The sequence below is a fragment of the Linepithema humile genome, chromosome 8, assembly GCF_040581485.1.
Source record: "Linepithema humile isolate Giens D197 chromosome 8, Lhum_UNIL_v1.0, whole genome shotgun sequence".
NCBI lineage: Eukaryota > Metazoa > Arthropoda > Insecta > Hymenoptera > Formicidae > Linepithema > Linepithema humile.
The window spans coordinates 2,605,862-2,628,217 of record NC_090135.1 but is presented as its reverse complement, the minus strand read 5'-3'; the positions used below and the strand labels follow the sequence as shown (position 1 = coordinate 2,628,217).

The 22,356-nt window shown below is 42.2% G+C and overlaps 2 protein-coding genes, 1 long non-coding RNA gene and 1 pseudogene across 3 annotated transcripts; 1 reads left to right on the top strand and 3 right to left on the bottom strand.

Moving 5' to 3' along the window:
* Positions 1-74: 74 nt before the first annotated feature.
* Positions 75-1,074, bottom strand: LOC105672782 (uncharacterized; annotated as a pseudogene).
* A 3,635-nt stretch (positions 1,075-4,709) lies between these two features.
* Positions 4,710-6,441, top strand: LOC137001453 (uncharacterized). Its single transcript, XR_010891461.1, has 2 exons — positions 4,710-5,991; positions 6,063-6,441. It is a non-coding gene; the product is annotated as an uncharacterized lncRNA (long non-coding RNA).
* A 708-nt stretch (positions 6,442-7,149) lies between these two features.
* On the bottom strand, positions 7,150-8,163 carry LOC137001673 (uncharacterized). The gene has a single exon (XM_067360778.1). The coding sequence runs from the start codon at positions 8,161-8,163 to the stop codon at positions 7,150-7,152; it is 1,014 nt and encodes a 337-aa protein (XP_067216879.1).
* Positions 8,164-14,102: 5,939 nt separating this feature from the next.
* On the bottom strand, positions 14,103-17,822 carry LOC137001672 (uncharacterized). The gene is made up of 4 exons (XM_067360777.1): positions 17,127-17,822; positions 16,753-17,027; positions 15,934-16,671; positions 14,103-15,717 (listed from the first exon to the last, which is right to left on the bottom strand). Exons 1-4 carry the CDS (start codon positions 17,820-17,822, stop codon positions 14,103-14,105), a joined length of 3,324 nt encoding a protein of 1,107 aa, XP_067216878.1.
* Positions 17,823-22,356: the final 4,534 nt, after the last annotated feature.

The window sequence follows — 22,356 nt, the reverse complement described above, 5'->3', positions numbered from 1 at the left end:
AGCTTAAATAGTTTTTGAGTTATCATGCGGGCCAATTTGAAAAAAGTTGTTTCGAGAAAAACGCGTTAAAAGTTTTGATATATGCTGAATCAAACTTTCTGATTACTTACGGCTACTCTGCGATCCCGAGGCCATACAATAGTCCCTCTACTTCTTTTTAAAACTGATTTTGTTCCAAAAGTTTTTGTTTTCGGGCCTCTTTTGTAGTACTGAAGCTGCGCTTAACTTGTCGAGAAATTCGTCGCTTGTCGCAATTGTGAGCGTACGAATTACATTGCCTACCAATGACGATATCCTGCATATCCATAACTTTTAATATGGAGGCATATCCTTCATTAAACAGTCCAGCAGCCAAAAATGCTGAGATTTCAATGATTCGTAATCCAGAATGCAAGTGTTTTGGAGCTAAACGTCAAACGCTGGAATTAAAACTTTTATTTGCATTCTGGGTGTGGCCGCCTAAGCATCTCTGAAGTAAGTCTTTTTTTGACAAATCTTCATATACTGATAATATGTGTTTCTGCACATCAGGATGGAGCGGAGCAGGATGCTTGTATTGTTTACCAGCGGCTACGGCAACTTACCATTTGCACCAACTGTCTGCTCCGGGTGGACAGTTTTCATGCCTCGGATTTTTGTCTGTAGAGCATAAATGATGAAAAGAAGACTGCATTTTTTATACCTTCCATAGAGTTTAAATTTCTTCTTATAGCCAGGCCGTAGTACGTCGTAAGTTTTTTTATTAAGGAATCAGTTAATTTTCCTTTGCCGCCAAGTTTGTGCTCTTTTTTAATATTTCGCAGCCGAGTGCCCATTCTCTTTTCCACGTGTCCAATGCATTCATTTTTTACTACCTGGAAATCGTCACCATGGATATGGATATGGATTCATATCTGATATTGCTTTAAATGTTTTCGAATTCCCGTCTCCAATGTAGTGTCCATATGTCACGCCGTATTTTTCTTCCGATCTTGAAAACATTTCTATTACCGCGCTTACTTCCATCTTGCCTGCAGATCCTTCATGATTCTTGGCGCATTCATATATATATGAATTTCATACCAATCATTATATTCTTCAGTATTCTCTTTACTCTTCCAATATGTACAACCTTGACAATAACTGCTTTTCAGAACTAAATCAATAACTTTTCCACTGTAGTGGCCTATAAGTGCTATTACTCCAAATAACGAGGAAAAGCCACATTTTTTCCACGATCCGTCGCCAGAAACTTTGAAATTTAAAAGTGATCTCTCATGTTTTTCATTCTCTTCGTTTTCTTTCTCTACTGCTTTTTTTGAAAAAAAAAATCAAATACTGCTTTGGAACATTTATGCATGTGTTCGATAATACTATTGTACGCACTTTCACTTATTCCTTTACAAATGTCCATAAGATTGCAAAATAAATTTATGCCTTCTTTTCCATCGCCTAAAAGTTGCATCACAAATACATTTCGCCGATTTATTTCAAATCCATTTTGAATAAACGGTCCTGAATTAATATTTCTGCGATCACACCGACACAAAATGACGAGTGAAACCGAGGCCACGATGTCCAATTTCTTGAAATTTGATTTGTTGTTTGCACTCGCGACATACAACAATATCTAATAGTCATTGAACACGGTAAAAAACTCTATTATTCTGTAACAGTGCAAAAGACTCCAACTAATGTCTTTACTGCTAGCAGTAGATAGTTTTCGACCACTTGCACATTTCTCGTTCTGTTCACTTTTCGAGGTGTCATACTGGTTGCCGTAAAAGCGTCTTTTTCGAGATCTACCACTTTTGCTACGTTCTTCTTTACTTCCTTTCGAAGAGGATAACATTTTACAAGAAAACTTCTCTACAGGCCAAATGTCGGAACAACAAAACAAAACAAAAGTCTCTTTTTTGTGTGCATTTTGTTATTTCATTCGAAACATTTGCTTACCACAACTAAGGGACCTTAGGAATAAACTTAGTAAACACAGAACATTGCAGCAACATTGCGGCAATGTTTGCAATATTGCTGCAATGTTCTGTGTTCACTGGGAAGATATTATAAAGGTCCTTTTATAATATAAAGAAATATATATTATATTAGAAATATAATATTATATTAGAAATATAATAGTAGTTATACTATGGGGGTTCTAACCCAGGGGCAATGAGGGGGGTGCGGGTGAAGAGGGGAAGAGGGGTATCAGATAACAGTGGAGGGGGTAATGACGTCATCGTTTTGGAGGAGAAGGGGTAATTTAGGAGTGGTGGGGGGTATCAGATAACAATAATTCCTGGAAGTGGGGGATTTCCGGGATTCCCGGAAGAGATAAGATAAGGATTGTTAATACAAACATGAGTCGTCGAGAGATAAGGATTCCTGGAAGAGATAGGGATTCCGAGAACTGTTTAGATCCTTTGGTTTTTCTCTGCGCATCAAAGTGGAGCGCCATGTTGTCGGAATGTATCATTGTTAAAGGATTCCGAGAACTGTTTAGATCCTTTGGTTTTTCTCTGCGCATCAAAGTGGAGCGCCATGTTGTCGGAATGCATCATCGCAATGTTTATACAATAAGGGTATATAAGGCCCGCGAAGAACGAGTGGTATAACAGTCGAAATGTTCATCGCACTCTCGGATGAACGCGATATTCTCAATTTAACAGCAGCGGAGTTAGAATTTGTGCCAAAGGTGATTTTATTAAGCAAGTTTGCTCGGTTCGTGGACCAAGTGTGGGAGAAACTTCCGGAACACGTAAGAGTGGACCCGGAAGTGCAGGGTTACCGTCGGTGCAAGAAACATCACAATCAACCGTGGCAGCGCGACCACATCGACGGACCCGCGCCATACGTTAAAGATTGCACTCTGTGCGAATTAGGTGAGAAAAATATCTCTAAAAATAGAAAGTGAGAAATATTCAGCGAGTAGATATTTAGGTGTATTGTAAAATGTTTCAGGATCACCACGATGCGACAGCCGAGGAGTCTCGTCGAACTCGCCAGGAAGGTCATAAACCAGAACGTCGCAAGCAGATACCTATTGAGCGATCTACCGCTTCCGGAGAAGTATATTCGACAATTGTATCAGACGTATGGTCGGGATTGCTTCGAAAAATTGTTATCAAAATGTAAGACGCAAGTCGAGTACTTAGGCATTGTACAGTTGATGTGTTGTGTCGATGCCGACGAAATGTCGGAAATGTTTGTATGCGAATATTGAAATAAAAAATTTTTATATTTAAAATTAAAGTTTTTTTTTTATCATCATCCCGCTGTAGTAATATAAGAGAACGCGTCGATTGTACCGACTTATCGCGAGTCAAGTTACACCGTTGTAGCGGACCATTTAAATAAACAATTTCAAAAGTTTTATTAAAATAAACTTATTCATATTAAATAAAAATAATTTAAATTATTATTCCTGTGCCTCATCTTATTCACTGACCTATCCTACCGCGAGATAAGCGACAGATCATATGTCACGAGGATCGTATAACTGAGGTGGAATAAAAGTCGTACGATATAAATCATTTTTTCTTTTATTTACGACGAATGATATAGAGTGAAATAATTAAGTTATACATTTATTCTAAACACCAATAATATACTTCAAGTTTTCTTTTTAATACGAATTATCCGCGGTAAAATATAAATTTAATAGGAACTCTAATCTAAACTTAATATGTAATTTAAGGATGGGAGGTGAAAGGATAAAAAATCGCAATAAGATTAATATTAGCAAATTTTATTCATAATTTTGTAAAAGATGTTACATAGATGAAAAAAAAATTGTTTCAACTGAGCCTCTAACGCCTTTCACGGTTACGAGGGGGAACGGGGGGAGGCGCTTGAGTCGTCCTCGGACGAGGCTCGACCACAGCTATCGACTTGTGGTACACTCCGCAATCTTTACACTTCTCGTCGTATTCGGAATTTTTTCTATTCTGATCACGCTCCATTTTCTATACTTTTTTCTCCACCGCGTGCACACTTTGAACTGATAAATTACTCTCTTCCGCACACCTTATATACAGCTCGACGCAAAAAACGTCAATTTCGCTGTAGTAATAAACGTTAAAATACGTTCGATAGATGTTAAAAGTGGTTTAAGTAATATTGAAAAGATGTACAAAAGATGTACGTAAGATGTTCAACAATACGTTAAAAGACGTTCGATAGACGTTCAAAGACGTTCGATAGACGTTCAAAAAGACGTACGATAGATGTTCTTACGAATAATCTCTTCGCGAGATAAGCGACAGAGTATATATCACGAGGATCGTATAACTGAGGTGGAATAAAAATCATACGAGAGATGTTCAAAGATGTACGATAGACGTTCCATAGATGTTCAATAGACGTTCAAAGACGTACGATAGACGTTCAAAGATGTACGAGAGGCGTACGATAGACGTTCAATAGATGTTAAAAGTAGTTCGATTGACGTTCAAAGACGTACAATAGATGTTAAAAGTTGTACGTAAGACGTTCAACAATACGTTAAAAGATGTTACATAGATGTTAAAAGTAGTTCGATTGACGTTAAAAGACGTACGATAGACGTTGAATAGATGGAAATATCATACGCTGGCCTATCGTCCTGGTGAAACCTTAGATCCGCGATTACTATTCCTCGAAAAGGAGATGCTACTGTCGAGCGAGTCATCTCGTCTTCGACATATTATAAAGAATTTTATTGTTGTAAACTATCAGCGGATATCGATACGAATGTTAGTTAGCGACGAATAGCTTAGCACCTATCGTCCTGGCGAAACCTTAGATCCGCGATTACTATTCCTCGAAAAGGAGATGCTACTGTCGAGCGAGTCATCTCGTCTTCGGCATATTTTAAAGAACTATATTGTTGTAAACTATAGTGGATATCGATACGAATGTTAGTTAGCGGCGAATATAATAAGATTATAATAAGATTTAGCGGCATCTTTGATGTAAGGGTATATAAGTCGGGATTAAGTACTGCATCCATAATAAATCTTCGTTGTTCACAAAGTTCGTAACGTAGTTATTCGTTTAAAAAAAAAAAATGTCTAGTTGTCGGAAAATAATCGATTTGTGTTTGCGATTGACGCATAGCTTAAACGGGCTATGCGTTGATAATTATTTATCGTCGTTGTCCGACAACGACGATGATAATTATACAGTATTCGCAAAGTTTGCGGGTGCGTGCCCTAGCGCGGTGCTCGCTGTGTTATTTCGGTTGGGACATTTTTCGAATTATCCTCAGCTCTTGATTATTGCTGGGGAAATTGTCGAAATGAGACGTATTTACAGCGATGCTGAAGAGGATGCGGGAGGTTATATCACCTGGCTGTCGCATTGCTATAATGATGCTGTAAAAAATGGTAAGTTTTTTTTTTTTTTTTTTTTATTATGAATATTAAAACAAAGTTTTAAAAAATTAAAATTATTATTTTTTAGGAACGCTACAACATCCAACATCTAAAAAAACTATGGTGGTGGAGGGTGTGGTGCGTGGTACGCGTCGAAACCACGACGAGCGAGCTACTCGACGTCTCGGGGTAAGACGTCGAGCGGATACCTCGCCTGAGGCCGGACCCTCGTGTAAGTCGCTGTATACATTATTTATATGAAATAACAGCATCGATTTTTATAGTAGGAAATTTTACAAAAAAAAATTTAATGTTTCAGCTCGCGCTCGAATTGTTCTGACGCCTGAGCTCGTCGATCTCGCGAGCGACGAAGCCGGACCCTCGTGTAAGTCGCTGCATACATTATTTATATGAAATAAAATAACAGCATCGATTTTATATTAGGAAATTTTACAAAAAAAATTTAATGTTTCAGCTCGCGCTCGAATTGTTCTGACGCCTGAGCTCGTCGATCTCGTGAGTGACGAATCGATGAGCTCACTTCGCGAGGAAGAAGAGCAGGAAGAGGAAGAAGAGCAGGAAGAGAAAGAGGAGAGGACTTATGAAGGAGGGGATGAGGAAGGCTACACGCAAGACGGATGGGGAATGGGTGACAGAGGTAAGAAAGATTGAAAATTTTTACAGTTACTTTTATGTTTGAATTTTTTTTAAACATTAAAATTTTCACAGGATACAGCCCCCCTGTGATGTCTTACTCTTCCGATTAGAATTTTCAAACGGGGGAGTAAAATAAAAAGAAGAAAATCGAGAGGTGAGTTTTTCATACTCAAATTTTTTAATTAATTCATTAATTTTTTTTTAATTTTGACTTTTTGCAGTTCAAACAGGTGGTAGAGAAGAAGAGTCGGAGGAAACTTGGTCGGGCGAGGTTCCTGCGACACGCTTTCGAAGTCGTCGGTTTCACCAGTCGATTCCTCGCGAGGAAAGAACTTTTTTTTTGCAATTGAAAAAAAAAATTCTGTTTGCTTAAATGTACATATATTTTTTTTTATTGTTTTTTTAATAAATATTATTCATATTAAATAAATTAATTTTTTATTTTTTTTACCAGACTCTTTTCCTATCCTATTCACTGACCTATCCTACTGCGAGATAAGCGACAGATCATATGTCACGAGGATCGTATAACTGTGGTGGAATAAAAGTCGTATGATATAAATCATTTTATTAATATAAATCATTTTATTAATATAAATCATTGTTATGTTACACGTTTGTTACGCTCAAACCACCACTTGTACAATTTGCAAACATTCCGCATAGCGCAATGTTTCGTGTGATACGCGCAGCACAAGGTTCCGATTACATCCAAGTTCGTCAGGCGTGCGATATCTTCGTAATCCGCATCGATCGTTTCAATCTCTACATCATCTTCCAAAATCTCACACAGCCACTTTTTCTTCTCGAGTCCTTTCACGTATATCAGAGGCGGTTCCGTACCAATGGCGTTGTTGATGAGGCTTTTCATCCGACTGTACGAGACGTGTCCATCTTCCCATCGGAAGCCGTGATGGTATATCCGTAACCAACACACCAGCGATTTTTCCGATTTCGTCAACAGATACCACGGTACGTGTTCACGAAATACGTAATGAGACAGCGTTTCGCCATCTCGAAGTACCGCTGCTTCTTTCACGATAAAAATGTTGTTGAACGCGTAACCTTGCAAGTCGACGAAAATTGGTACGTTCGACATCGTCGTCGATCGTCGGAAAACTGACATGTCCGCGTACGCACACGTCTAATTTATAACTTTTCACACGAGTCTGAGCACAATGTTGTTCAGTGGATTATATTCGACCATTCGATCGTGTATAACGAGACAATAGGCGGTGGTGTTGGCCGGTATATTTTCCTTACAATCAAATTCTATTCGCACGTCGACGGTGGCGTTCTTGACAGAGTCGTTTTGTCGCGAACAATCTATGACTACGAACGGACCGGTTATCAAGAAATCATCGGTATCCAAATACGTATCGTCCTGTCCGTAATAGGCTTTGCGGAAACGCGCATACATGTTGTACAGTATAGCGTATCGATTTCTGTCGAAATCCAAGTTCATGTCGTCGTACGGATAAAAATCTGAATTCAGATGCAGTCTCACATTGGTGAGTTTACAATCGTCAAATTGCGCAGCGTTTTCAGACAGTACGTTTTTTCGACCGGTTTGGAGAGCGAAGATTACGTATCGCGGTTTTTCCAATTGCGTCGCGGCTTTGATCGCCCAGGAATGCTTGGTCGTGTTTTGCAGCAGAGGAAACTCGTACAGATCCCACGAACGGAAGCACACGCTCAGATATCGTCCGCTTTCCAAAGTTCGAAGAAGAGACAGCTTGTTGACTTCGCTCAGAGATACGTGAAGCATTCGCCACTGTATCTTGAGTAGCTCGATCGTCGGATTCGCTCCGGCTCGTCCTACGAGACAATTGTTATCGTTGCGCGATCGTATCAATACAAGTTCGTGACGAGCGTTGATCACGATGCGCTTGTAGTCCTCGCAGAATCCAAACAGAGCATTAAGTGGAACGCAAAAATTAAAGTTTCCATCGATCAACGAATATCCATTCGGATTCCACGATGCGTATTTCAGCATCTTGCTCTTCTCCGTCGTCAGCGATATATAATTTTTGATCGTCGTTGTTATTCCAGCGTTTCTGTTACGATCGATTTCAACTCCGTCGAGCTCGTATCGCATTTCTTCAAACATGAACGCGACACAATTATTTCCCATAATACACACGACATCTCTATTCTCACCGGTAGGATTCATAACGAGTTTTCCTTCAACGTAGAGAAAAATCTCACACGGCAACGTGTACAAATCCTGTTGTTGTTAAGGTATTCGTATCTCGTCGCTGTGTCCCAACGTCGTGTTAGCGTACGGATTGTACGTGTGCATCTCATATTTCACGATACGCTCGTCGAAGACGGGCTCGTCAACGATGTCGAGTATATCCATCTCTTTAAGCGTTTCTCACAACGAATCCCAACGATTGTAAAAAGTTTACGTTCGTCGTACTGAGCCTCTTGAATGGCGATTTTTTCACAATTTTCGTTGCTCTCTCAATCACTCGCTGTTCGTTCAACACGAGCATTTCGTCGCACCGCGTCGCCGCAAGTGCAGTCTGATGGTAATCTCCTCTCCGCGAAAGTCGATCATTCGTCCGTCTTGATCCACCACACGCAAGGTGATATCGGTAACACTCCACGCGATGACCAGAAGGTAAATGATTTGCGCCGGTGTTTCCGAGACTTTATATCCCGGAGCACGTTTGGTGAAAATTCGTGTATCGTGTGCACCGACTTGTCGTTGGCGTACGCACCCGCGGTAATGCTGCATTCCACTCGAATAATGTTTACGTTGATGATGTTTGCCGAGGAGTCTGATTCGTACCACTTTCTCGGTTCCAGTATACGACCCGTCGAAAATCCCAACAATGGTCCGATGGTATTCGGTTTGGCGAAATTTATCCGAAAAGCGCACATGATTTCACTCCTCATGGTATTAACGTTGGGACGAAGTAACAATGGATAATCCTGCTCTTCGCCTTTTCCTCGTTTTTGCAGTATCGCGCGTTTCAGATAAGAAGCAATGGCGTCCAATTCGTACGATCCTTCGGGAATTGTAATTTCTTCGTCATTGTCGTCGAAATAAAATTTATCGTTCGCTACCGTTACGTTCGGAATCGTGTTGTAGGTCTCCATCGTGGTTAGGCCGAGCTCGTTGTCCCCATCGCTCAAGTCTATCGGTGGAAAATAATCCACCGTGAGAACGCTGCTTTTACCGCTTAGAGTGAGCGTCAGCGACATTGCCGAAATTCCATCGACGACTGATGTTGATCGATGGTGGATCGATTTTTATATCTATTTTCTGGAGGAACAGGAGACACAATTGTCCGCAGATCGTTTGATCGTACGTCTGGTAGACCGTGCGATTGTACGTTATTGTTGTATCGGTGTCTCCGAGGTAGCGTGTAAGCTCCTTCGGCGGTTGCAAATTGCCAAAGCTGTCAAAGTATACGGCGCGATCGCCTCTCTTGGCGTACGCCACCCAATGCGTGCCCGGCCCGTCGACATCGTCCAAATTCACGATACCGCTCTCGTTTCGGTGTATCTCGTCGGGTAAAGCGTTACGCATGTAGACACCTCGGAAATACGGTATTCGCATACGCTTCGCTATTTGTGACAACTGTAGATTGGTGGTGGCACCCGCGGGCATCTCTATCGTTTTTTCGACGTTTTTTTTTTTTTTCTTCTTCTTCTTCAATCCTTTGCCCCGCTTGTACGGATCGAGATAAATCCCCCGTCCTTCCATAGCTTTATTGTGACGTTTCATCTCTTCGAGTTGTCGTCGCGCGGCCTTAGAGTCGTTCACCGCCTTTGCAACACCCGCTGCTCCACCGGCAAGCGAACCGATGACTCCCAAGAGCGGTAACAACGGTAACATACCACCGCATTTCGCCGTCGGAAGCGTTCTCCTCTTCTTGATCTTCTTCTTCTTCTTTCCCTTTGTCATACCCATCCCCAATTTCGTCTTTGCTTTCATAGCAGCCCATACGGCGGTAGCGGCGGCCCTCTCACCGAGAGTCGCGTCCGCAGCGGTGATCCGCTCCCGCGCTTTATCGGCGAGAACGCGATCGGCCGCGTGGCGGTCCGCTGATTCGCGGTTTTGCGAGTACGCGACGTCGTGATCGCGACACGCCGCGTCCAACGGATTGATACCTCGATCCCCTCGCGCGAGTCGTTTCCGCAGACGAGTCCCCGGCCCGCAAAATTGGTAGCCGGGTATATGCAGCTCCAACGGTAGTCGATTTATCACACTGTTCAGTAAACCGGCACCCTTGTATCGTTTCATAGAACGCGAATTCTAACACTTCGCGTGTAAATCACATTTCCAACTGAGGTGTGTTTCGACAGCGTTCACCTATAAATAGGAGGCGCGTATCGATCGCTAACTAGTGGAATATCAAAGTTTGTCGGACGACAAAGTACAATGAATAACCGGGATAATAAGAAGGTACGGAAGGAGGTGAATATCGCAAACGTGCATCGCTAATCGTGTGTTTGAAACAATATTTTTTTTTCAGGATAATGTCCGAATCATGTATGGAAACAGAGATATTTTAGATCTAGCGACGAATATCCGAGCACCGCTCTTTCCGACATCCGATACCGCGCACTCGTCGCGTAATAACAAGGATGAGAAACAGTCTGGTAAAAAAAAAATGAAATTTGTACAACAACCGTACACGATCCGTGTGAAAAACATGGATGATAAGACGCAAGGGGTTTGTGAAAAGGCGTGCAGACACGGTAAAATGCTGCCAAACACGATACGCGGTATCATTTGCGGTCCCTCGAATTGCGGTAAAACCAATGTGATGATCAGTCTGCTGCAAAGTCCGAACGGTGTACGTTTCAAAAACGTGTACGTGTACTCGAAATCGTTGAATCAACCAAAGTATCGGTATCTCGAAAGATTGCTCGAATCGATCGATGAAATCGGCTACTTTACGTTCTCGGACAACGATACAATTGTACCGCACAGCGAGGCGTTACCGAATTCCGTATTCGTCTTCGACGATATAGCGTGCGACAAGCAGAATGCGATACGCGAGTACTTTGCTATGGGTCGACATTCGAAGGTCGATTGTTTCTATCTGTGCCAAACGTATGCGAAAATACCTAAACATCTCGTGCGCGACAACGCGAATTTACTCGTAATATTCAAGCAGGATGGAACAAACCTTAAGCACGTCTACAACGATCATGTGAATACGGACATGACGTACGAAGATTTCGGTACATTGTGTCACGCATGTTGGCGTCACAAGTACGGTTTTTTAGTGATAGACAAGGATAGTGCGATTAACGATGGACGATACAGACGTGGTTTTAACGAGTTTGCGGTACCGCGGAATGGTTAGTCGTTCTCGAGACGTTGACGATGACGTTCGACACGAAAGATATCGACGAGAGGAAGAAGATCGCGAAGGAAATCGCTCGTACGAGCGAGTCGATTCGCAAGAAGCACCGGACGTTGAAGACGGGTAGAGTGGAGCAAGAGGCGCAATTGGAGAAACGGTTGAAACCGATCTTAGAGCCGTTGAAACGAATCGTCGAGAACATCAAGAGTGACGATGATTCGGTTGACGATCTCGAGATTACAAACGAGCCGGATATCAAACGAAAGCGGTCAAACTTCGAGAAGAGGAAGAAGAAAATCAAGCGTACCCCGTTGACGACACCGATACAAGCTTCGACGCCGTTCCAGCCGCAAAAATTGGCGTTTGAATTGCCGATAAATTTACCGATCGAAAACGTGTTCGAAACCACGGACCCGTCTTTCGCGACATCCGTGAGACAGACGATGCAAACGTCCGATGGTTGGGAAGCGCTGTACGGTCAAATGGGCCCGCTAGGCCAAGAGTACATCGGGGAGCTCTTGAGCGGTGACAAGAAGAGAGGGATCGACAACGTGTACGGTGTATACTTCAACGATGCGGGAACGTTTCTCGGGGACAAGACCTTCGACATCGATCGAGACGACAATTTGATCGTGGACGGTGTGAAATACGCTGGCACGCCCGGCATGTTTGAATTAATATTCAAAAGACTTCCCGACGATACGCTGTGTACGGAGGCTGACAAACAAAAGTACAAGAGCATACTACTAGCTACTAACGCTCACAGACGCGGCCATAACGCGCATTTACTTGTTTTGGGAAACAAAGGATACAAATACAAACATATCATCACACCTCTGATATCTAAGAAAGGTGGAGGTGTCGCACATCTCGACAAGAGAGGTGCGGGTCGCACGTTACCCAAGTGTAACGTACCACAGACCATGACTGTGACCGACAACGCGGTCGATTACGTGCACTGGGACGATCCGAACGAATTGGTGGATCGCCTTCGATTGCTGGACGCCTCCCGTCAGGCGGGAAACAACGCGCACGACAACGAGTTTCTCTCGATTATCGAGGAACTGCGCGAAGCCGGTCTGATTATAAATTGATCGTCGTTGTCATCGCTGTAGCCAGTATTGCTCGTGCGATGCTACGGGAATGTCTATCAACAAATTCGGACTACAGCTAGGAGGAGGAAGCGCCAGGGTGACGAGACAGAGCGGTGGAGTCTCGAAGAATTACGTGCGCGAGAATTGTCTCTGCAAGGATGGTGGGGTTTTCAACGCCAAGTCACGCGTAATCAGACATCTCGCCGACCCTGAAGCGGACACCGACGCCGTCAACAAGCTGCATCTGGATCATCACTTCCAGCTTATGAGCGATCGTGCGAATCGAGATCGTATGCTCTATGAAAATTTTAAGCGAGAAGTACTTTCGCGACTCGAAGATTCGGAGAATACCGAGCGGACCTGGAAGAGAGACCACGATGATTACATCGAGACCAGATACGTGACGTTGGAACGCCAGATTCACGATCTGAGAGGTCTCCTCGACGAGAGTGTGGCGCTACTCGATGGAAAACTCGTCGATCGCGAGCGAGAGACGAAGAGTCTTGTCGAGCGAGAGATTCACAATCTTCGTAGAACTGTGAGAAAAAATTTCATCAAATACTACGATGAGGCGATGAAGAAGAAGCAAAACGAATCGCAATGAGCCTGGAGAGGAGATCGCTCGTGGACGAGCTCCACGCACCGGCGAGAAGAAACTTTACGCGTCGGCCAGTCGTCGTGAAAGGATACGATGATTTGTGGCAGGCTGACATTGTCGAGATGAGACCGTACTCGCGATCCAACGGCGGTTACAACTATATTCTAACCGTTATCGATGTGTTGAGCAAGTACGCGTGGGCCGTGCCCTTAAAGACCAAAGGAATCGAAACGTCCAAAGCATTTTCCGCGATATTTAGGGAGAGAATTCCGAAAAATTTGCAGACCGACCGTGGAAAAGAATTTTACAACAGAGATTTCCAAAATCTTGTCAAGAAACACGGCATCAATCATTATTCGACATACTCGGTCATGAAGGCTTCGGTGGTGGAACGATTGAATCGCACGTTGAAGAACGAAATGTGGAAGTTTTTCACGCTCGCGGAATCGTACAAGTGGATCGACGATTTACCGCGATTGGTCTCGGAATACAACGGTCGTAAACATCGTACGATCGGTATGCGCCCGATCGATGTCACTCCCGAGATCGCAAAGGGACTCTTGAGCACCGTGTACAGTAGAATAAAAATTGCCGCGCCGGCGAAATTCAGGGTGGGTGATCCGGTGCGCGTGAGCAAATTCAAAACTGTATTCGAGAAAGGATACACGCCGAATTGGTCGACGGAGGTGTTTAAGATTGCTGCGGTGCAACGTACCAATCCTGTGACGTATCTAATTAAAGATTACCGCGGAGATCCGGTCGCGGGAGGCTTTTACGAGCACGAATTGCTCAAGACCGCTCAACCCGACGTTTATCTCGTGGAGAAGGTGTTGCGTCGAAAGGACGACAAGGTGTTTGTAAAGTGGTTGGGATTCGACAATTCGCACAACTCTTGGATAAATAAAGACGATGTATTGTAATAAACTGTGTATATTATACATTGTATTATAATAAACTATTATACATATATACAATGGTGTTCTTTATTACTACTACAATATGTTACAATATATACATTTAAAAAAAAACTAATAATACATAAAATATTAAACTATATAAATTAAACACTATGTATATTACTAAGCATTATTTACAAATGTATCTCGCGATGTCCCCATGGTAGAGTGTCGGTGGAACAGGATACGACGTGCCGCTTATCGTCGTACGGACTGAGCGCGAGCTTCGACTCCGACACGGTGTACACCTCGTGCATCTTGGAGCGGATGCACGATTGGCGCCGCGTCAGCTCGATTTCGGCGTTGAGGCACCGAGTGTAGTCGTCGAACGTTATCGTTCTAGCGACTACACTCTTTTTTACACCTTTAATCTTTTTGGTGTCTTTTTGGCCGGTGACTCTCAACGCGTACATCTTCGCTCTCAGTCCGACAAATTCCGTCATGATCGCGCCGTTATTCTCGTCTTTCATCAGACCGGGTACTTTCTTGTTGGCGCGCGGCATACCGTAAGCGTTGTTCTTGGAGTAGTCGCTCGTGTCGAATTTGGATATATCACGTTTCATATCCCGATACGCGTCCTCGCAGTGCAGAAAGTATATCAGACTGTCGGTATCGGTGTACATAATTTTGCAATTGTCGCGGTAGAGAGGCGCCATGTACTCGTAGTGAAACTCGTACAAGCAGGTCTTGGATATGTCGAGGATGCACATACCCACGTAGATCGGCTTGTCGAATTTCACTTCGAGTTTTCGCAACTCTACGGCAATCAGATCCTCCGAGAACACGCTTCGGCTGTGGAAATTCGGTTTTGCGATCATAGCCTCCGCTCCGTACCGACCATCCCACTGTGTAACGAGCCGGACATCCGTGTAATTTCGCACATTCTCCATGGTTTTGCCGAAAACGGCGTTGTTCATCAATTTGTACAAATTTTTTTCGAAATCATTTTTCGCCCGTGTCCAAAACTGTGTATTCAGTTCTATGTATCCGCGGAGCCATGGAGATTGCGCGAATTGCAGTACGCGGTGAATCTTTGCAATTCGCAGACCATGTCGCACGCATTGTTGCAGATTACGATAGTGGATGACATAACGCTGCTTATCGTACAGCGTTGCGAGTAACTTGAACTCCCGTTTGCCGGGCGGCTTATCGCACGTCGGGCAGAACGGCAGGTCGGCGTGCGCGTCGTGAAGATTCACCGGATACTCGAGATCGACTTCCAGCACGTAACCGGTAGCCGAATCGGATGCAACAGACATTACGTCAAAGCTCGCGACATCATCGACCCATCGAAATTTGGCGTAGGGCAACGGTTGACACATCGCCCACCCGTACAAATTGTTTACATCATAGTACATTAGGTACGATGACGGTTCCGATGGGTCGTAGGATGGCATGTATTTGTTGTTGGCGGCCGCGTATCGGTTGGAGCATTGGCTGAGACCACCGCGTATACCGCGCTCGACAAACAGTACCATATCGATGTCCGTGAGCAACTCGAATTTTACACGCGTGTACTTCAACATAGCGTCCCACGTGTATCCCGGTAGAGTGTAATAATGAGCGGGATCTAAACCGTAACTCTTTATAGACATGTTTCGAAAATTTTCGAAAATATCCGCCAACAAAAGAACGTCTGTTTTCAAATACAAATCGCTGTATTGGCCTAGATCTTCGATCGAAAAAGTTTGCCAGACGTTTGTCGCGTGCGCGTAATCGCTCTCGGATACCGTTTCTCCGGTGAGCGAGCTGTAAAACGATTCGCGCGATGGCAGGCTTGTGTCCCGGAGCTTGTCGACGCTGTCGACGTACTCGTAGGGAAACACACCTTTCCGAGTAAGCAGATTGAAATTTTCCGCGGATAAATGTTTGAATTCCGATCGTGAAATTTTTAATTCATCCACAGTTAAATAAGATGCCAATTTGTCGAGACTCGTACTGAGAAATTTAAACAAATCAATAAACCGTAATTTTATACACAATTTTGATTTTTGATCCATGGTATCTTTAACATTTTTTGTAAATGAAATGTAACGCTCTTTCGTCAGCGGCAACAATTCGACGTTGCCTTCGAAAGCATTGGCAACGTCTTTAATAATGAAATGCGCGTCGTAACCGGATAAATTGTGAAATATCACCGGGATAACGTCGGAGTCTATGTAATTTAGATTGCACGACGAGTGCGCGGCACCGCGGTAACGCCCGGTCAGATGACAATGATCTCGCACCCGCGTGTCGTCCGCTGTTAAGGGTTTCTCGCACACGTGACACGTTACGGCGCTACGGAATTCCTCCGATTCCTCCCGCGTAAGATCCGCCATGGGGACGATGGTGGTACGGATCGCTTTCACGCGGTGCGTCAAATCGTGCAGTTCGTTGACGAACCACGCTGTGCAATCCTCACCGCGATATGACTTATAACTAGAGAGCGAATTATCGTAAGCGCAACTTACATAATATCCTACGCTAAAGGCTCTGTGATGTTGGTAGGCGTAAGTAGTACCGTCCTGATCCTCCTTTTTCTCGAGCGTACATTCGAGATCGGTGTACACTACAAACGGAACCCACTCCTTCCGATTGTAATTCCGGAACGTCAGCCACTTGTCGTCCTCGCTGGGGAGAACGACGGCGCAGTCGTTCATTTTCCCGCAGTCGACGCTGTGGACTGACAACTTCTCCCGTGTATAAAAGTAGTGTAGACACCTGTAATAATTTATTTGATTAAAATTATGAATAAAAAATATTGATTTATTTTATACGCATCTTTTTTTTTTTTTTACTTACCGATCGCAAATGTACTTTTTACATTTGTGCATGCTCAGTTGTGAGCTCACCAACCGCGGCAGGTTCTTTATGCACGCAAAGTGTGCATCGTTGTTTTTACGCACGTATAGCAGGTTGACGTGCTTCTCCTTTTTGTCGTCGGCGAGCCGCAGAGGGACGATTTTGGAGTCTTGGGTGGTAAAGACGTTGACGGAGATGGCGTTTAGTTTCTCGAACTTTGATATTTGTGACAGCGTCACGGGGAACTCGATGTCGCACAGATTCAGCACCGTCGACTAATGTGGGTATTCTATCGTTCTTTCCGGATGTTTTTCCGCTGGATATAGAGCGGCGACGACTGCCCACGCGAAACACGCATTGTCCGTCGATTGCACGTTGACCACCGCTCTTTTTAGCATAATTTTCCGCGATAACTCGATGTGGCATCCCGCGTGCAGAGGATTGAACTTGTTCACATTGACGGTGAGATTCAGGATACGCGACAACGCCCATCCGCTATCGCGTTCCTGAAACTCCTCCAGAGCCGCCAGAATATCATCCTCCACGTGCCGCGTGTACCACTCGTTGAGATCGGATGTGGGAAACAACTCGCAATTTTTGGTGGCGATGGTCTTCACGGCAGTCTTGTCGCCTGCGACGAATTCCCCGTTGAACGCGGTGTTAATCTTGACGCTGTTGTGTTCCACCATGACGCCCTGGATCCGCTCGATAACCATATTTCTCACGTTTTTCAAAAACTCGTGTGGATCTATATAGTTTTGATTGACAACCACACCCGTCAGCACACGGTTCCTAAACGCCGTCTCGATCTCCTTCCACGTGTAGCCCTTTTTCTCGTATCCACCGTATCCGGCACCGACGGGCACGAAACGCTCGTGCAGGGCGTCCCTCACACCCTCCAGACGCGCAATTTGCGCCACCAGAGAGTTGACTACTCCGGTGCGTTGCCTCTTGCGACATTGTTCCTTGAGAGAATCGAGGTACTCGTTGCACTCGTAGTCCCATGGAAGGAACTCTCCCGTCGTTTTGATATTCGCTGCTCGTACGGTAAGATCGCGCTCCTTCTCCATTTTGAACAACTGTGATTAGTCGTTTTTTTTCTCACTCGCTTTATATACCCGTTTGTTGCACACGGCACTAACTATAAGCATAACGATGATGCATTCTGACAACATGGGGCTGCCTACAATTTGTATAAACAATCCTTATTTTTTCTCTTCCGAGAATTATTGTAATATGATATCCCCACCACTCCGAATTTACCCCCTCTCCTCCAAACATGATGACGCAATTTAAACAGGCGCTCTACTTTGATGCGCGCGTTGTAGGATAAGTCGGTATAGCGGATAAGATGACACGGAAAAATAATAAAAAATTTTAATTACAGTTGAAATAATATTTATTAATATGTATTGTTACAACTCCGCAAAGACCTGAGTCACCAGTTCACAATCAATTATATTATTCTTATCGAATAAATCGCTTTTGCGAATCGCCACGTGATCGGGGTCCTTCGCATTCCTCGCGATTTCTGAAAAGTGTGCGAACTTTACATCAACCGTACCGGTGATGTTGTTCAACGAATGATTGATACAGTCTACGCAATATTCAAGTGCAAACATGTTACACACGGTTCGGTTTGACATGATTAAACATAACGCTGATGTTGCCAGGCGCATTACTTTTAGGTTGTTCATTTTTCCAAAATTTAACGTGCAGTGTCCAACGGTCTGAGACGGTGCTTCGTCCACATCGTTCTTAAAGAAGCTGGTGATGATGTCCCGTTGATTCATGAGTTCTTTCCATACGTCGTATGATAGACGTAGCTCCTTACCATGGTTGTCACCGAGAGCGATTTCCACACGGCTCGACGTTGAGACGTTGATTCCGATGTCGAGATATTTGTAACTGGTTTTTGTCAACGAGTATCTTCTAACCAAGATCCTAGATGATTCTTTTTCCATCTTTGACATATTACTTTTTTGTTTTCTATGAAAAAAAATAAATTGTGGGTTTAAAAGTATAACAATTAAGTTTAAAGATGTAGCTAAAGAAACAACTTACTTCACGGTTAACATGGTGCAAAACATCGTTGCTAGTAAACGTCACAGCGAACTAGTAATTTTCTCAATGATTTCGAACGACTGATGGTTCCTATTCTTTTTCACTCGCTTTATATACCCGCTTGTTGTATACAAAATTGAAATCTGACAACATGGCGCCGAAAATGCTGACGTGGCTGCCTGTTGCTATGGGCTTTTGTTCTAAAATACAGCAATGATGCAATCCGTAAACCTGCACGAACCTGCATACTATAAACATTGCGATGATGCATTCCGACAACATGGCGCTCCACTTTGATGCGCAGAGAAAAACCAAAGGATCTAAACAGTTCTCGGAATCCCTATCTCTTCCAGGAATCCTTATCTCTCGACGACTCATGTTTGTATTAACAATCCTTATCTTATCTTTTCCGGGAATCCCGGAAATCCCCCACTTCCAGGAATTATTGTTATCTGATAGCCCCCACCACTCCTAAATTACCCCCTCTCCTCCAAAACGATGACGTCATTACCCCCTCCACTGTTATCTGATACCCCTCTTCCCCTCTTCACCCGCACCCCCTCATTGCCCCTGGGTTAGAACCCCCATAGTATAACTACTTATAATATTATTATAAATATATATTATATTAAAAATGTTACCGTATTTATATCTCTCTACCTTAGCGCTCAAATATACTTACGACGCGAAGCATGCGCAACTTACATTTATTGCTTGTAACCACGTTAAAATTTCGAATTTCGCTTTAAAACTTTGGGAATTTATTTTTGAAATGTTTTACTACAAAAATATGAAAAAATTGCGATTTTTCAACCAGTTACATGTATTTCCCCCCTTAAGAGTGCCGTGTGCAAAAGCCCATAGCAACAGGCAGCCACGTCAGCATTTTGGGCACCATTGTTGCCAAATTTTAATGTTTTAATCAGCATTTTTTAATTAGTGTCGTGTGCAACAAGCGGGTATAAAAAGCTCGCGAAAAACCATAGTAATATTCAGTCTCAACACATCGTCAATATCGTGGATCAGTTAATCACCGAACTGTCAAAAGTCTCCAGTAAATATGATTTAATATATTTTTATAATAATAATTTCATATTGTTAAAAACGTTTATAAACGAGTATTTAAATCTAAAGAAACTATCATAATATATACATCATAACAACCTTATAAATTGTTTTAGGTTCGCCATGAACAAGCATCAGCCGAAAAATCTCACCGAGCTTGCATGCAAAACAAAAACATCAAATCTGCACCGCATCTCATGGACCTCGCGCTTCCATCGAGGCTCATTCGTGACCTGGAGGAATCGTTTGCAGAAGACCGTCTCAATTACGAGCAACTATTATCTAGGTGTACCACTTTATATGATTTTTATATTGCCACGTGCAGTCTAGAATTTATAGATAGATATAAAATAGCTACACCATTACAATTAGCGGCGATAATGAAATATCCTGAAGAAGTAAGTTTTGGTCACTTGTATCAGACGATAATCAGTATGTGGTACACCTACAACTACGCCGGTCGGGCATATAAAATATGTCGTTCATGTGTATGAAACATCGGGGAGCGGAGAACCAGATTGTGCATTACGGAAAAAAATTGTCTGTTACTTTAATGATCTAATAGCGCATGCAAAAAATCCGGACAATTGGTGTCATCTGTGCTCTGTGCAAAACTGTTTTGGATCGATGATGAATGGATTCACACAAGAGATATCAACAAGCAAATTGAATTTGTCTTAGAAGTAAAAAATAATGAAATTTGTTATTCCAATCATCCACCAGAGTATATCATATGGTCAGAAGAGTATGAATTAATACAGGATTTTGAATCTATAAGTAAATGTCATATATCTATAAGTAAATGTCGTATATTGACATGTGAATGTTATTATAGTGAAACCATGGAAACGTATAAAAATAAAAGACATAGCACACATTTAGAATGTAAAGAAATACTTAAAAAATATTATCACGAATATGATTAATAAATATTATTTATCATTAAATTAATTTTTATTATTCCATATTTCCCATCCTATTCACCGGCCTATCCTACAGCGCGCGAGTCAAGTTACACCGTTGTAAGGAACCATTTAAATATACAATTTAAAAAGTTTTATTAAAATAAACTTATTCATATTAAATAAAATAATAAATAATAAAACTGAGACTATTATAATTAATAAGTTATTAAATTTGAGATTACAATGTTGGACAATATAGAAGTTATGTTACACTGACCTACCCTATTGCGAAATAAGCGCGCGCGTCATGTTACACTACATGATAGAAGGAAACGAGTAAATCAGTGACTATTATTCTCTCTTTTAATTGCAGTGAATAATATACAGCGAATTATTTCGGTGATTTGTACTTTGTAAATAATATCATTGATATATTCTTTACTCATCCAACCTGTCAAAAGATCGTGTAGGTTAAGCGTTAGAATTTTAGTTGAATCTTTATTAAGTGTTCAAATCAGACAATATCATCTTTATATTTTTAATGTATTTAAAACAGTAATTTAGAAATGAATACCTATTATACTTTAAAATAAATTATCTGCAGTCAAATATAAATATAAATTTAATAAGAACTCTAATCTAAACTTAATATGTAATTTAAGGATAGAAGAAAAAAAAAAATTACAATACGAATATTTTTTAACAAATTTTATTCAAAATTTTTTTGTTTACAATCTTGTGCGCGCGCGTGTGTGCATGTGTGAATAATAATAATGTAATAAAAGTAATAATATTGTTAACGATCGAAACCCGCTCAGCGTGCGTCATTTAGTCTCTATAATTTCTCTCACTTTTGTATTAATTAGTTATCTTACACATTGTAATAAATTCATGTTAACGGGCAGAATATGATTATGTTTAGCTTTCGGGCATTCGCTTAGATAAAGCAGCGGAAAAACATGCCTCGGTAAACAATCTTGAGTGAGCCGCTGGTATTGTTTTTATTTTTCTTCCTAACAGCGAAGGCCACGAGAAGAGCGTTGAAAAGTCGAAAATTTCAAAACTATCAGAGATAGCGTTCCCCTCTCTGGCGCTTGAATTTAGGTCTGCAAGAATCATCATAGACCATCCGGCCCTCTCTCCGCTGTGAAAAAGGCGTTCGCACGCAGATCCACCGGACAATCGCTCACTTGGTCACTTTTGCGATTTTTTTTTTTTTTTTTTTTTTTTTTTTTTTTTTTTTTATTCAAGAATATATAGTTACAGGGCTATGGCGTTGCCATACAGCCCGCGGAATACAAACGTGTATAAAAGTATAACGCCTTAACGAGTATATAGTTACTACGATAATAGTATTAATAACCAGAGTTGGGAAGTAACTCGTTACTTGTAACGAAGTTACAGTTACAGTTATTTTTTTTGGTAACTATAACTTAACTTCGTTCCTTTTTCTTCATCTATAACTGTAACTTAACTTAGTTACATATTTATGGTAACTAGTAACTAATCTAACAGTTAATTTAATATTCTATATACGGTTGTATTAATTGTAAGAATTAGGGCCTATCCA